This window comes from Electrophorus electricus, chromosome 3 (assembly GCF_013358815.1).
Source record: "Electrophorus electricus isolate fEleEle1 chromosome 3, fEleEle1.pri, whole genome shotgun sequence".
In the NCBI taxonomy this organism is placed as follows: Eukaryota; Metazoa; Chordata; class Actinopteri; order Gymnotiformes; family Gymnotidae; genus Electrophorus; species Electrophorus electricus.
In genome coordinates this window covers 14,362,460-14,378,373 of record NC_049537.1, presented here as the reverse complement: position 1 = coordinate 14,378,373, position 15,914 = coordinate 14,362,460, and the positions used below count along the sequence as shown (strand labels likewise).

The window sequence follows — 15,914 nt, the reverse complement described above, 5'->3', positions numbered from 1 at the left end:
TGCTATTAAAGCATTGTTATGCCCTATACCTGTTTTGGCTGCCTGACTTCTCGCATCCATTTATATTGGAGGTTAATGATAGTGGTGTAGGTGCTGTCCTCATACAGGAGGATACCCAAGGCTTAGAACAGCCTGTTTGTTATTTTTCAAGGAAATTTGTTAAACAATTAGTGTACAGCACCATAGAAAATGAGGCACTTGCTCTCTTATTAGCATTGCAGCATTTTGAAGTATATATCGGTGGCAGTTCTCAGCCATTTACGGTATATACTGACCGTAATCTCTTGGTGTTTCTTAGCCATATGGCAAACACAAACCAGTGTCTTATGTGCTGGTCCCTCATTGTACAGTGGTTCAACTTGAATATCCTACACAAAAAAAAAAAGAAAGTGAGAATGTGGTAGCAGACGCCCTGTCCGTTAGACACCCTGTCTTAGATTTATTTGATGTTTTATAGTGTTGATGTATTTCTGTGGAACTGGGCTTGTCTTAGGATTTGTTGGAGAAGAGATTGTTGTTGATAGTGTTGCTGCTTTTTGATCTTGTTTGTTTTGCTCTGTGTGTTTGATTTTGGATTTGCCCCTTCTTTGTTTGATTGCTGGATAATATATGTTTCTTGTATCTTGTATGTATATGTATTGTCCCGTATATATATTGTCCCGTATATACACACTGGTGGTAGGGAGTGGCTGCCATTTTGTTTGGGTGTGGGTTTATCTTTGTTTCTAACATTAGTAGTCAAAGTAGCGATTGTTTCTTTTTGTTGGCCTAGTTTTACTTCTAGTGTGGTTTTGTTTGTTGTGTTGGCCTTGGTCACTCCTCCTGGGATTGCACCAGTTTCTTGTCTTTAAACACCAAAACTTGTAAATACACTAGATCTTTGTTGTTAACTTTGTCTGGTTATTCATTCCATTATTCATTTCTACTGCTGTAACACTCAAACCCCTTTGTTACGGCCTCCCAGTTCATAACAATACTCTCTCTCTCAGAGCAATCAGGCAATTTCAAGAAAAGATGCTCCTTCCAGTGCCATTCCAGCAGTTGGAGGAAAGACCATACCTTCGAGCACACTAACCTGCTCCCCCGAGGCTAGATGCACACTCTCATTCTCTGTCCTATCCGGACAACTCCAATGGAACACACTTCTCCAGATGGTTCAACAGGGCTGAACGCCAGTGAGTCATAAGAACAGGCATTTCCCTTATATGTTACCAGTTGGTATCAGTAGTAACTTTATTGTTTATTAATCATAGATTAATTAGTTAACACTTTCCTCATCTGTTATACAGCCTCCTCAATCTTATAATTAGTTTGCCTGTCACGACGGCTTGCTCTTGTTCCCCTGAGTGTCCTCTGAGATTTCAGTTATGCCTACATCACGAATTTTGTTTGATTAATACGTTTTCTTTGTTGGTCTTGTTGGTTGATAAATAGATTACCCAGGTGGTCACTCCTAGAGGTTGAACAGTTTCCATTCTCTTTTGTTGCGCCCTCTTTCCTTTATTCATTTATTTCCACTATTAGCAGATATCTTTATCCACTACAAATTTGAATTATTTGAATTTCACTTGGTTGTCTTGCTAGTATTGCTATTCTAGTGAACATAATACAGGTCATTAATAGAAGTTTATTCTATGATTGCATGTTTTTCCTATCTATGCTTATTCAATAAATATACCTTGTTTATTACGCCTGTGAGTCAAGAGTGATATTCTAATCTTTAGTAGACAAGAAATAATCACGTATCATATTGGAGACTTTCATGAGTTTAACTATTAATCATCAATTATATTAAGTATTAAAATTAATACATTTTCCCTGTTCATTGGCGTCGCACCCCAAATCATTTTATCCATTGTAATTTAAAATCTATTAAGTGTTAAAACCACTACATATAATGGTGCCCCATGTGAGGACATGGAAATCTCTGTGGAATTTTCAAATTGGCCTCTTGAATGTTATAAAATTCCATAATCAAATTTGCACTGCAATATAGGAGCATGGTCTCTTGTGTTGTGTGGTTGTGTGCATGTGCAGATGAACAAATGTCTTACTGATTAAATTGTTTGGCAACAGATTGTGTTACAGCTGCATATATGCTGTTCATTTTCTAAGTTTAGTGGTTCCAGACTCCGCATGCTCCGCTTGCACCACAAATTGAGGTGGATGCTATCTGATGTTGATGTTTTAATCAAAGGTTGCGTGTTGGGGGTCTGGCAAACTGTTTCAGTATACAAACTATTTAGTGTGGTATCAAATGCGCACCCTTTGGTGTTAGAATTGGAACAGGCTGGAGTGACTCTAGGCCCAGAATATCCTTCAGTGTGCATTGCTATGTAACACAACATGACTTCCCTGGTGAACTGTGACCACCCCTTGTGCTCAACTGTGAAATTCCGACTCCCTCAAGAAATCTTTGGAAAAGTAACCCTCTATCACCACCGCATGGCCATAAAGGAAATACAGCCACACCCTTTCTTCATTACAACTCTCTATAGCTTCTTCATGAAGTATTGTCTAGAGCCTTCTGGAGTTATTGAACTAATATATATATATATATATATATATATATATATATATATATATATATATATATATATATATACATACATACATACACACACACACTTTCTTTTTTTTCTGTGCTTATTCTGATTGGGTCGTGATCTTGCCCCCACTCATCCCTTGAAATTCAGTCTTAGGTTTTATTTGTTGTCAATATTATGAGTAGTAGTAGTGGTAGTAGTACTACTACTACTACTAACATCCAGATTATTACTATTACTGTCAGCTTTGCAGCAATGATTACCTGATTACTATTAAGAGCCATTATTAATTAGTAATATGTGGTCATCATACTTAATTATTAATCGATTACTCTTTCATCTTAATAATCATTGATATTATCATAATTATAGTAATAATTAGTTATTATTATTATTATTATTATTACTATTACCATTCTTATTGTTATTATTGTTATTGCTATCATTATTATTATGCTTATTAATAATCATTATTCTTAACTATTCATTGATCACTCACTAGTCTTAATAAAGTAGAGAGGCTGGAGAGGACTATGAGGACTTTTGTTAGGGTCTAAGGTGCAATAAAAGGGACTAAGAATTATTAAACGCAGTGGAGCTTGTCACAAAAGCAGGGAGAAAGTGGAATCCATTTAGCCAAGAACTCATTAAAACTAAGTGATTGGCCAAGAACAATGCAGAAAAGCAGGCCTTGGGTAAAGTGATTTGTGGAAAGCATTTTATAAGTCCACATCGACAAAGAAAAGATGAATGATGACTAGTTTTATTTGCAAGCAAGAAGAGGAAGCATGGCATGCAGAAGCAGTGTAAGAAAACAAGGACAGTGGCTTCAAGTGGAAAATCTAGTGAAGTGGAAAATCACCTGGTAAGAGTTGGGGGCATTGGATACGAATGGCATTAGGATTTTTGTTAACAGCGACTTATAACATCCTTCCAACCCTGCAAAACTTTGGAGAGTGGGTAGGTGAAGATCCTAGTTGTAAATTGTGTCTGGAGGTTGGCACACTGAAACATATTTTATTGGCATGTAAGGCTAGTTTGTCACAGGGACGATATACATGGGCACTAGTGCGTGTTAATTTGATAATCAGTGCTTAGAGGTTAATGTTTTGTCTAGCAGTGATATGAATAAAGTTCTTAAATTTGCGATGGAGGGACAACGTATTGGATAGCAAGTGCAGGCTATACATATTAGTAGCTGGGGTGAAGTGCAAGATTGAAAATTGCTAGCAGATGTAAATAAAAAAAAAAAGATACAGGTCCCACAATGTATTGCATTAACTATACTGAGGTCGCATATGGTGTTGTACTCTGAAAGTAAACAGAATTAACAATTCCATTTGAGAATGCAGTGGCTGAAACCTTTGAAAGGAAAAAGCAGACATACGCAGATTCAGTGGCTGAGGTGAATGTGAGTGGCAGGTATATATAAAACCTGTAGAGACGTCAGGGGATTTGTAGGGGACATCCTTGCTTATGTTTGGTTTTAGAGGCCATAAACTAAGGATAGATGTGAAGGGGTTAGCAGTAGTTGCTAAAAGGGATAGAAGAGACTAGTTAGGGAAATGCACTATAAAGGTGGAATGCTTGAGGTGTTTGACGTTTTAGGTACATGGAGGACTGGGTAGGTGAGTGGGTTGTTGTCATGTCATTGTGTAATGTGGTAGGTCCAGACAGAACTGTTGGCACTGAGCATATATTAATGGTGCCAGTGGTGCTCGTGTGGCCTTAGTTACCTAGGAGGCCAGTATGGATTTTACAGGTTAGGAAGTGCCTGGCTGCGTAGGGGAAGCTATTGCTATTGGCATAGTGCATAAAGCCCATATGGAACTAGTGGCACTGGGCACTCATTCACAGTGTCAGTGGGGCTGGGTGCGGCCTTATTCACCAGGGTGGCCAGTTTGGGTTTACGTTATCTAATGACCCCAGAGAAGATCTTACGATGTTGTTGATGGAATTAAAAAAGTAGGCCATGTTTGAAGCTCTAATGGGTTTGGCATAGAATATTTGACATCTTATTGTGTGTGTAATTACAATGTCTGAACCTTCCCAGTGGTGTTCAGAACTTACTGAAACTCTGGAAGTGTCTGAGGATGGCCCAAATCCCTGTAAAGCAGTTTTAACCCCTGCCACAACTGCTCACTTAGTATCTGCTATAGGCAAAATTTGCACAACATGGTGATTTAAAAATACTACTCTGGCCACAGTTATATTACACTGTGTGCACAATTATTGAGCATATCATCATTTTATGCATGTTTTCCCACTCCAAGCTGTATAACCATGAATGTTTACTGAATTTAAGTATATCAGTTGATGTGTATTTGTGTAATGAGGGAGGGCACGGCCTATGGAGATCAACACCCTATATCAATAATTATTAAGCAGCATCTTATTCTCAAAAAGACATTTAACTGACGCTGAAAAGTCAAAAATTGCAAAAATAAAATAAATAAATAAATAAATCATTCAGGGGGATGCAGCTATCACTAAGATATTGGGGCATGATCACACAACCATCAAACATTTTGTTGTAAATAGTCAACAGGATCACAAGAAATGTATTGAGAAAAAAAGACACAAATTAACTGCCAAAGATTTGAGAAGAATCAAATGTGAAGTGACCAGGAACCCGTTATCTGCCAGTACTGTTATATTCCAGATCTGCAAACTACCTAAAGTGCCCAGAAGTGTTCAAGGTGCATTCAAGGTGTTCAGTACTCAGAGACATGGCCAAAGTAAGGAATGTTGAAACCTAACCACCACTGAACAAGACAAATAAGGAAAAACATCAAGACTTGGCCAAGAAATATCTGAAGACAGATTTTTCATAGGTTTTATGGGCTGATGAGATGAGAGTGACTCTTGACGGACCAGATGGATGGGCCCGTGGCTGAATTAGTAATGGGCACAGAGCTCCACTTCAACTCAGATGCCAGCAAGGTGTAGGTGGGGTACTGCTATGGGCTGGTATTATTAAAGATGAGCTAGTTGGACCTTTTTGGGTTGAAGATGGACTCAAAATCAACTCCCAAACCTACTGCCAGTTTTTAGAAGACACTTTCTTCAAGCAGTGGTACAGGAAAAGGTCTGCATCTTTCAGAAAGCCCATTATTTTTATGCAGGACAATGCATTGAAGTATTCCACTGCATGGCTAGCCAGTAAAGGCCTTAAAGATGAGCGAATAATGACATGCCCCCCTTCCTCACCTGATGTAAACCCTATTGAGAACTTGTGGGCCCTTCTTAAATGGGAGATTTACAGTGAAGGAAAACAGTACAGCTTTCTGAACAGTGTCTGGGAGGCTGACAGACACCATGAATGCTTATGATTGTTATTGAAAAGAAAGGAGGCTATATTGGTCACTGATTTTTTATTTATTTTAATTTTTTGGAAATGTCAGAAATGTTTATTTGTAAATTTTTAGTTGTTTGTTTATTATTTAACAAATGAAAATATCATTATAATTTGTGACTAGGATACCCTCAAACCCCACGGAACTTGATCAAAAAACTGAATGCTTAGAATTAGTATTCCGCTGCACACTCAGTAATGTTGCTCTTCTTAAGAATAAAAAGGTTAGGGACAAAAATTAGTACCTTGGTATAATAATCACATTCACAATTTAAAACAAAACACTCGAAAAATAGAACATAAATGGTGGCACACTAAGCTTGTAGTCTTCCAGCTTGCATGGAATGAGAGTATTGAAAAGTATTCACAAGTATTGAAAAGCACTTATTACCACTCAAACATCTTATCTCTCGACCCTAATAGAAAATAACAAAAATAATCCCAGATTTCTTTTTAGTACAATTGCACATCTAACTAGGAATAAAACTGACACCAATGCTCAGATTACAACATCACACAGTACTAATGAGTTGATGAATTTCTTTAATGAGAAAATTAAACACATTAGAGATAACATTAGGAGTATTAACAGGACATTGGGCAGCTACTTAGAGATCAGAACAACCAAGCCAAAAATGACTGTAGAATCCTTTACACCTATCCAAGAACCAGAACTTACATCTGTGATTTCGCACTCAAAATCTTCCACTTGCTTACTAGATTCACTGCCCATACACTTTCTTAAGGAAATACTACCTGAAGTAATTGAACCTTTATTAAATTTCATAAACTCCTCCTTGAACCTTGGCTATGTTCCTAAATCATTCAAATTAGCAGTAATCAGACCACTTATCAAATAATTAACACGTCAGTTGTTAAACTACAGCCAATCTCAGACCTTCCATTTATTTCCAAGAAAAAAAAGCTGTAGCTCAGCAGCTAAGCTCATATCTGAATCAGAACCAGATACATTAAATCTTTCAGTCAGGGTTTAGGCCTAATCACAGTACGAAAACAGCATTAACTAAAGTAGTTAAAGACCTTTTTTTGGATTCTGACCAGGGTTATGTTTCTTATATTGTTTGATCTGAGTGTAACATTTGGCACTATAGATCGCAACATTTTACTAGATAGACTTGAAAATGTTGCTGTGATTAGGGCAAAGTCCTTTCCTGGTTTAATTCTTATCTAACTGGTTGCTACCAGTTTGTTAATATAAATGGAGACTTCTCAGCATACAACAAGGTTAGCTATGGTGTCCCACAAGGATCTGTTCTAGGGCCTTTGGTTTTTTCTAAGGGACATTATACATAAATACTGTGCTAGGTTCCACTGCTATGCTAATGATGCACAGCTATATGTCACATCCAAAGCAGCGGACATGTATCAGCTTAGTATTATTGACAAATGCATAAAGGAGGTCAAACACTGGATGTTGAAGAACTTTCTCTCACTTAATCCTGACAAAACAGAGGTGCTTCTATTAGGCCCAGAGACAGCTAGGTCCTCACTATCTAATTACTCAATGAACCTCAGTGGTCTCCCAATCACATCTTCTCTAACAGTTAAAGATCTTGGAGTTATTATGGATCCCAGTCTCTCGTTCGAAGATCGTGTAAATAATATTTCTAGGACCGCATCCACCTTAGGAACATTTCAAAGATAAAGAACATGCTCTCCTCACATGATACAGAAAAGCTAGTCCATGCATCTAATACTTCTAGATTGGACGACTGTAATGCCTTGCTATTTGGCTGTACCATTAAGTGCCTAAACAAGCTCCAGCTAGTTCTAGCAGCCAGAGTTCTTACTAAAACTAGAACATTGATCACATCAGTCCTATCTTAGCTACTTTACAGTGGCTCCCAGTAAAATTTCATATTTATTATAAAATACTTCAGATAACCTACATAGCACTGACTGGTCTTGCCCCACAGTACCTTCGAGAACTCTTTACAAACATTACAATCCACCATGTTTGCTTAGATCAAAAGTGCATGTTCTTTACTAGTACCAAGAATAAGAAATTCTACTGTAGGGGGCAGAGCTCTTTCCTATAAAGCTCTTACACTATGCAATAGCCTTCCTGTAAATGTTTGAGACTCAGACACAGTCTCAATATATAAGGCTAGGCTGAAAACCTATTAACTACTTCCCATCTTAGGTAAAGGTGTGGATCTGGGGGTCCATGACCATTGAGAGTTATGGTAAACTAGGATTTTATAATGCTTCACTTCCATTTATCACTTAAGTTTGTTGACTAAGAGTGGCCGAGTGCTGATGTTCCAGGATGCCCTCATGCCTGTGTTTCTTTCTGGCTCTATTCTTTTAGCTGTGCTACCATGGCTAGATCTGCCAGAGACCATCTTTGCACATTATAGTTCCCTAATTTAGACACCCTTGTACCTGGACATGCCTAATAATCTAGTCTCTTTTTCTGCTGAGGTACACCTACCCCTGATGCCATGATGTTACTGAGCCTCAACCCGTCTCAGCTGCCATGGCTACTCCCACCACCCCCTGATGTCCCCTGCCCAGCACAACTCCAGCCCAGCCAACTATTTCTCCATTGCCCTTAATGCAGAATGGACACATGCACACCATCGGGACAAGACTAGGACCTCTAGAAAACTGGACTAGACATTTGCTCTTTTTTTCATTTTATTATTATTTATTTATTTTTCCCTTAAAATTGTTATTATTGTGGGTGCCAGAGGAGGATGAGCGCCCCCCCCCCCCCCCCCCCCCTTGAGTCTTGGTTCCTCTCAAGGTTTCTTCCTCATGCTCTAGGGAGCTTTTCCTTGCCACTGTCACCCTTGGCTTGCTCACTGGGGGCTTGGATTTGGAGGGAAGTAAGAATACTTGTCTGGGTCATTCCTAATAAGATTGGATAGATGGGGCTTTCACTCCATGTCAGAGGAGCTCTGCTACATCCCACATAAGAAGATTCTTTTTCTGATCTGTTGGGTTCTGTGTCAAGGCATACATGTCCACTACAGAAAACAAAGGACAAAGACCTTGGGTTTCAAAAATCTTCAGTTGTATGTCTTTCTTTCTGTTTTTACAGTTTTATTTTACCTATCTAAACAACCCTATTTCCAAAAAAACAGCACAATGAAATGCTTCAGAGTAACCTGATGGTAAAAAGAGAAACAAAACTACATTCCCTGTTTAACGAGACAGATGCAGAAAGTAACCAATATTCTGACGATACAAATAGACAAATTTTTCTGACCTACTTGTCCTGATGTTATCACTAAGGGTTTACTATGAAAGGTGCTCATTCTAGAAGTGGTAATTTCTTTAAATAATAATGGCCTTTGCAGTGCAGAAGGGGATATTTTTAAATATTGTTTTTATTGTACTTCATCTCCCTTCTATTACTGTTTAATTGTATGCACTACTGTCTTCATCTGAACTGATGAGAATGATCTTAATTCTTAATTAATTATCTTAATTAATTATTCTTAATTAAGAGAATTATCTTAATTCTTAATTTTTGCCAGTCTCTCTTTACTTTGTTTCGTTTCTTGCGAGGCTCAACTCTGCAGCGCCATCTTGTGGTATAGTCTGCGAAGTGTACGACGTTCTTAAATAAATAATCGCTTTTTGATGCACATTTTAACGGAATCTGCAAGACATTTTGTATTTGTTTGCCAGCCTGGCATGGTGACTTTCAAAAGGAAGGGATAGAGATTGAGCAGATTAGAGGCAGCCTTTATGAAGTAAAATCGAAAGCGGAAATAACAAGAACATTCTACTTTCTTTTTCTCCATCGAAAGTTATACCTTCACTGCTGAGCAGTTAGCAAAAAATAAAAATAAATCTCAACAGTCGCCGTCAAGAACTGCTTCACGGCCTGTCATTTAATTTGAAACCAATACCAGGTAAATTAGTCCGGTGTTTCGCTTGTTAATCTGAAAGGATATGGCGCAGAGTGACATCGACGAGGATTTATATTCACGTCAGCTGTAAGTATTATATACCACTAGACTAAAGAAAATACGGTTACATATGAATGAAGGTAGACAAAACCATTCTACTTCATTTTACATGGTGGAAAGCAGTATCGTACATGCTTTAGGCGAGAAGAATGACTACACAAGTGAAAGTGGGGTTTATTTATCTATTTTTGGGCTTTGTAGTAACAGAGTTTATTTTACAGAAAGCATTTTAATGAAAGACCAAGAATCTACGGGGTTATGTAGTTGTTAAAGTAACATTTTCTAGCGATCACTAAGAAGAAGCAATAGCACAAATGACACAATTATCATTCAAGAGCACAGGGTCGGAGCTGTTGACCTAGCCAAGACCTTGCAATCATTATTCAAGTAGGCGTTCACGACTTCTTAATAGTAGGTGCGTCTTTCTAGGCTACGTCAAACTAGTTAACATACTGTAGGCAACATAAATATTGTATTCTTACCTTGGTACACCTTGTAAAAAAGCACAACACAATGGAAATGTTACTGCTGATGCCGTATGTGTTGTATATATATGACCTGCACCTCACACACTCCTTACTTCCTTTTCTCACATTTTTCTTGGATGTTTTACTGTTCAGACAAAGTGTAGTCATATCGCAAAACAGAATTTACTCATTTAAAATTACATAGAAGTTTATATAATTTTCCTTTTTAATCCCTGTTGAGAACACTTGACAATAATGCTGAATGCGTCCAACTGAACAAGCCCTGTATCTTAGGTTACAAATTAAGATGGTATATGACATGATAAACAGACTGGTTAGACTCACTTCTAAGTGGGGTAATTTGGCATTCTGGATCATCTGCACAGGTACGTGCTGGGCCATGATGCAATGCGGATCATGGGTGCTGCAAACGTGCTCATTGCTGGCATGAGAGGCCTCGGGGTAGAGGTAGCCAAGAATGTGGTCCTGGCTGGGGTCGGTTCAGTCACCATCCAGGACCAGGGCACAGCCGAGTGGAGAGACCTGTCCTCGCAGGTAATGGGATTCTGAAACCATGATGGTCACTTTCCAAATGGATACTTAACAAATGACATTAGATATTAGCACTTACCTATAACTTTGTTATAAATATTATTTATTAGAAAATTTTGGTAGCTGTATAGTTAGTGACCATCTGTTGCCCATCCTCTAGCTTTTCGGAAATAGCCTATTTCTGACCACAGGACCACTGCACACTGCATAGTTTAAGGCAGCAGAATACTTTCAACCCAGGAGTGACACTGATGTGGAAAAACACTGTTCGGCCTGTTAGACTCACACACACCAACACAACACACACAACCACACAAGTGTTAGCGCTCTGCTGAGAATGGTCTACCACCTTGATAATATTCAGTAAGCAGTAATTGGTCCACAAAGCACAAAGTATGGGGGTTTTTTTATAATAAAGTGCAGGTGAGTGTATATTTATAGAAATAATTTATAATATGTTTACATGTCTTTGAGTGTCATAATGCATTCCGGTTTTCTCCTGGTCTTTGTAGTTTTACCTGAGGGAGAGTGATCTGGGTCACAACCGAGCATCTTGTTCTCAGAAACACCTTGCTCTTTTAAATAGCCATGTTCAAGTGTCCAGCCACACTGAAGCGCTACATCAGGACCTCCTGAGCTACTTCCAGGTGGGTATGGATTCAGATGACCTCCTTTTGAACTCTGACCTCTGAACTTCACAGTGTAATGTGTTGTATCCAACTGAGATCTGTAGAGCTTAGTTAGGTCAGGAGCATGTGGGCTCAGGATCACGTGACTCAGGGTGGAACTCAGGAGGTCTGCAGTAGCAGTGATGGAAGAGTCAGTAGTGTGTCACGCACTATTGTTGCATTTCTTTCCATGCCTGACAACACCGGGAACGACTGTTTGAAACGGCTCCAGGTGGTAGTACTCACAGACTCCTCATTGGAAGAGCAGCGGTGGGTGGGAGCATTCTGCCATGCCAACAACATCAGGTTTATTGTGGCTGACACCAAAGGTCTTTGTGGGTAAGAATAATGGTTGCATATAAGTCCATATAACAACCAAATCTGATCAAAAAAACATTTTAGCTCATTTTAAACTGTACAGAATCTATACATCCCAAAATACATTGTGAATATCTTCATTGGCAAGGTTATTGCTTTGATAGTCCAACAGTCTGTCTTTATTTCATTACGAAATGAATGTTATAAACGTTTCAGTTCATGACTTGTTTATAGGCAGCTGTTCTGTGACTTCGGGGAAACATTTGAGGTCAAAGACATCACTGGAGAGTCGCCAAGCTCTTCCATGATTGCCCACATCTCCAAGGTGACAGCAGAATAGCACATGCACTGGTGTCCCCATCACTCTCTCTGCAGTCCTACTGCTATAGATGAGCTTGAGTCTTATCTGATTCAGATCTGCTACAGTACATTAAAAACAAAACTATCATGGGGAAAAAACCAAACTGAGATAAAAAGGAAAAATTAAAATTGGATTAAACACTAAAATGAAAATAATAAACAACTAATCATTGGCACTGAGAATGATAATAATTTTATTATTAAACAATCATGGCATTGAGCCTAACTAAATTAAATCATGGTAAATAAGTGGTGAATAATTATTAGACTTCAGTATTAGGTATTTAATACTTTATTTGACATGAGAAATAATATAGAAAGAAAAACACAAAGAAAATATTATAAATGTGAACTGTAACAAAGCTCTGAATGGTTCTTGCTCTACAGGTTTTTGCTTTTAGGCAGCTATCTCCTTTGATTAGTCTATTATTTATCTTCTACTATTTGGTTCAAAGCAATATACTGTGTAATTATTATTCAAATGCATTTAATTACATATTCCAACATAATTAATTTATAAGGCCATATTGTAAGACCCATGGGAATTAAAGCTGGAGGAAATCAGTATGGTGCCTACCAATCATTATTAGTAACCTGGCATTTTCCAATGAATTACTGTGATCAAATGAGAAGGTGTATGAAATGTACACCTTTGCTCCCCTACAGGGAAATCCAGGTATAGTGACCTGCACAGACGATCAGGGCCATGACTTCACAGATGACATGAGAGTCACCTTCTCTGGGGTTCAAGGCATGACAGAGCTAAACAGCTATGGGCCTATAGAGATCAGAGTGATCGGTGAGTTATGCACGTACTTTGAAGTCTTTGAAAAAGACATATAGAAAAGAATATTATTATTATTATTATTCACATGTTTCTGAAAATGGTAATTATGGCTATGGAAATGAAATATAACCATGGTCATTATGATGATGATGGATAAAAAAAAAAGCCTGGTGTTGGTGTGCATTTGGAAAGTGACCATAACCCTTCACATGTTTTGTAGGTAATCATTCCTTCAGTATTTGCGACACCACAGAGTTCTCTGAGTATGAGAAGGGCGGCGTGGCAACGGAGGTGAAACAGTCCAAGATGCTTAGCTTTGTGAGGACCATCTTCTGTTTGTCAAGTTATAACAAACATCACAAGACTCATTCACTACAACATTCAGTACAAAGTGTAAAACCTGGGCCAAGGTCAGGTTTGTTTGAGCTGCAGTTTGCTCTGTTTTGGCTAGCTGCCTCTGAATGATGCTCTGGAGGAAGTGCTGAAAAACCCCGAACTGCTCGTGCTCACTGACTGTGGGAAGGTTCCGAGGCACCGGACCCTGCACCTGGGCTTCCAAGCCCTGCACAACTTCACACAAAAACATGGCCGAATGCCCAAACCCAGGAGCCAGGTGAGAACCAGGCGAGTGCTCCTCTCCGTTACTTTCAGTTTTATCAACAGCCAGTCTGTCTGAGCAAAGTCCGTGAGTTTGGCAATATTATATAGAAGCCACGCTGTGTTGTACGGATGAGCGACAGAGAATGTCGAAAGGGTGTGTCAGTTGCATTTATCACCTCAGTACACATTCTGTTCTTTTTCAAAGTGGCTGGTGTACTTACAGGATCAGTTCCTCTGAGGAAACTTAGGCAATTATTATGTTTTGAAACTGGATGATATCACCCTGGACTGAACTCTTAACTTCTTGGTTCTCTGGTCACAGATCTCTGGAGAAATCTTCTCTTTTTGTTCAGTTAATTTAAATTAATCATCTTAATTTTGCTTTTCTTCTTTTTGGACATACTATTATGCAGAGACTGACGTTTCCAGCTAATTCTGTATAAATTAATGTATAAATGTTTTTCAATCTCAATCTAGCTCAATATTTCAATTTCTTACATTTTTTTTCTTAAATATTTTAACGGCTGTTCTTGCAGGGTGTGTAAAAAAATACATGAATCCAGTGATTATCAGTTCCATGTTTGGCACAGATTCGTGTCTCACTTTCCTTAATGGCTTTGTTTTAATTATCAAACCTTTCATTAGGATCATTAGAAGGTTGTTGGAGCAGGAGGAACACAGTTCCCAATGCATGATGGGACTAGTCCAGTGAAGCACTACTGCTGTCATATATGAAAAGGGTGTGGAATTAGAACAGCACACAGCAGCTACCAGCTCTCTATTGTACCAGTGCACAATATTGCATTTGTGCCATTGACAACAAGAATGCTCTTCTATATATGTTGTGTTTGATCCATACATGCTGTTTGTGATCCATATATGCTGTGTTTGATCCATACATGCTGTGTTTGAGCCATACATGTTGTCTTCGATCTATATATGCTGTTTGTTCCATATTTGCTGTGTTTGATCCAAACCTCACATATATGGTCTCGTGACTTGAGTTTGCAAAGACAGCATGTCTGAATGTTGCCTCCCACCAAGGCGGATGCTGAGACTCTGGTTGCCATGGCGAGACAGCTCAGCACAGATGCGCAGTTTGATGAGTTTGACAAGGATGTTGTGCGGAAGCTGTCCCTGATAGCCAATGGAGATTTGGCTCCTGTCAATGCTTTCATTGGAGGGCTAGCTGCTCAGGAGGTGATAAAGGTGAGGATGACTATGGGAAAATCTTCATAGTGATTAGATGATGTGATATAAATCTAAGTGAAATACACTAAAAAGTCACTGTTATAGACGTGTTCATTTGGATATTATGTTATTTGGATGTTATTTGAATGTTATGTTGGATATTATGTTATTTGACCATTTATGGCTGCATCTTAATCAAACTGTCATGTCAGATACTTTAGAATTCAGATATTCTGTGGTACTCATCTTTTCTTTATTTTATGATCAGGCTTGCAGTGGGAAGTTCATGCCACTCAAACAGTGGCTATATTTTGATGCTCTGGAATGCCTCCCTGAGCAGAAGGAGGGTGACAAACATCTGACAGAGGAAGCATGTGCTCCAGTAAGCAACCTCTCATGTTCTGATCCACAGGTTGCGTAGGTGTACTGTAGCTATTGTGTTTTAAACCTCCATGGTTACATAATTTCAATTAATATCAACCAAAAAAATCTACAGTTCAAACTCTGGAATCTAAAGACTAAAGCTAAGCTGAAATAAATGTTGAGCTGTTTTAGTCTCATTTCAGCACTCTGTTCTCTGTTCCCTCACAGAGAAATAGTCGCTATGATGGCCAGATTGCTGTGTTTGGCTCTGACTTCCAAGAGAAGCTAAAGAAGCTGAGATATTTTCTTGTGAGTGTTGTTCCTTTCACCAGGAGAGGGGGCCATTACCTTTGCTGCTCTTCGTGCACAGTTCAGCTCCCTCAGCCGTTCTAGTTCCCTTACAGTGTGTGTTCAGTCCTTTGAGCTTATGTTAAAAAATCTGCAGAGGAATTGGCTCTCTAGCCAGATATTCTAGATACTCTAGAATGTCCAAGCATGTGATTTCGGTGACATTTCCTGTTAACAAATCAGGATATGTGCCAGCCACTGCACTTCTCTGAGTTTCAGTATACTGTTAATAGTTTACGTGGCATATTGAGACCATCAAAATCATCACACTTTTTTAGGAATTTAAATGTCCAGACATCAACTATAGCAATAGTTTGTAAACTTCTCTGCCTATGGCTTTGATTTTGAAGGAATATTTAATTTTTATTTATTTATTTATTTTTCTTTCTTTTTTTTTTTTTTTAGATTTGAAGAA

The 15,914-nt window shown here is 38.5% G+C and overlaps 1 protein-coding gene across 1 annotated transcript in view; it reads left to right on the top strand.

The window, feature by feature from the left end:
• The first annotated feature begins 9,540 nt into the window (after window positions 1-9,540).
• uba7 (ubiquitin-like modifier activating enzyme 7) overlaps window positions 9,541-15,914 on the top strand; it is a 32,394-nt gene continuing 26,020 nt past the window's right edge. Inside the window, exons 1-11 of the mRNA XM_027000665.2 lie at window positions 9,541-9,872; window positions 10,699-10,867; window positions 11,377-11,511; window positions 11,765-11,871; window positions 12,085-12,175; window positions 12,877-13,009; window positions 13,218-13,315; window positions 13,449-13,610; window positions 14,642-14,806; window positions 15,057-15,170; window positions 15,380-15,460. Coding sequence (XP_026856466.2) covers window positions 9,829-9,872; window positions 10,699-10,867; window positions 11,377-11,511; window positions 11,765-11,871; window positions 12,085-12,175; window positions 12,877-13,009; window positions 13,218-13,315; window positions 13,449-13,610; window positions 14,642-14,806; window positions 15,057-15,170; window positions 15,380-15,460 — 1,299 coding nt within the window. The 5' untranslated portion in view covers window positions 9,541-9,828. The remainder of the gene's footprint in view (window positions 9,873-10,698; window positions 10,868-11,376; window positions 11,512-11,764; window positions 11,872-12,084; window positions 12,176-12,876; window positions 13,010-13,217; window positions 13,316-13,448; window positions 13,611-14,641; window positions 14,807-15,056; window positions 15,171-15,379; window positions 15,461-15,914) is intronic.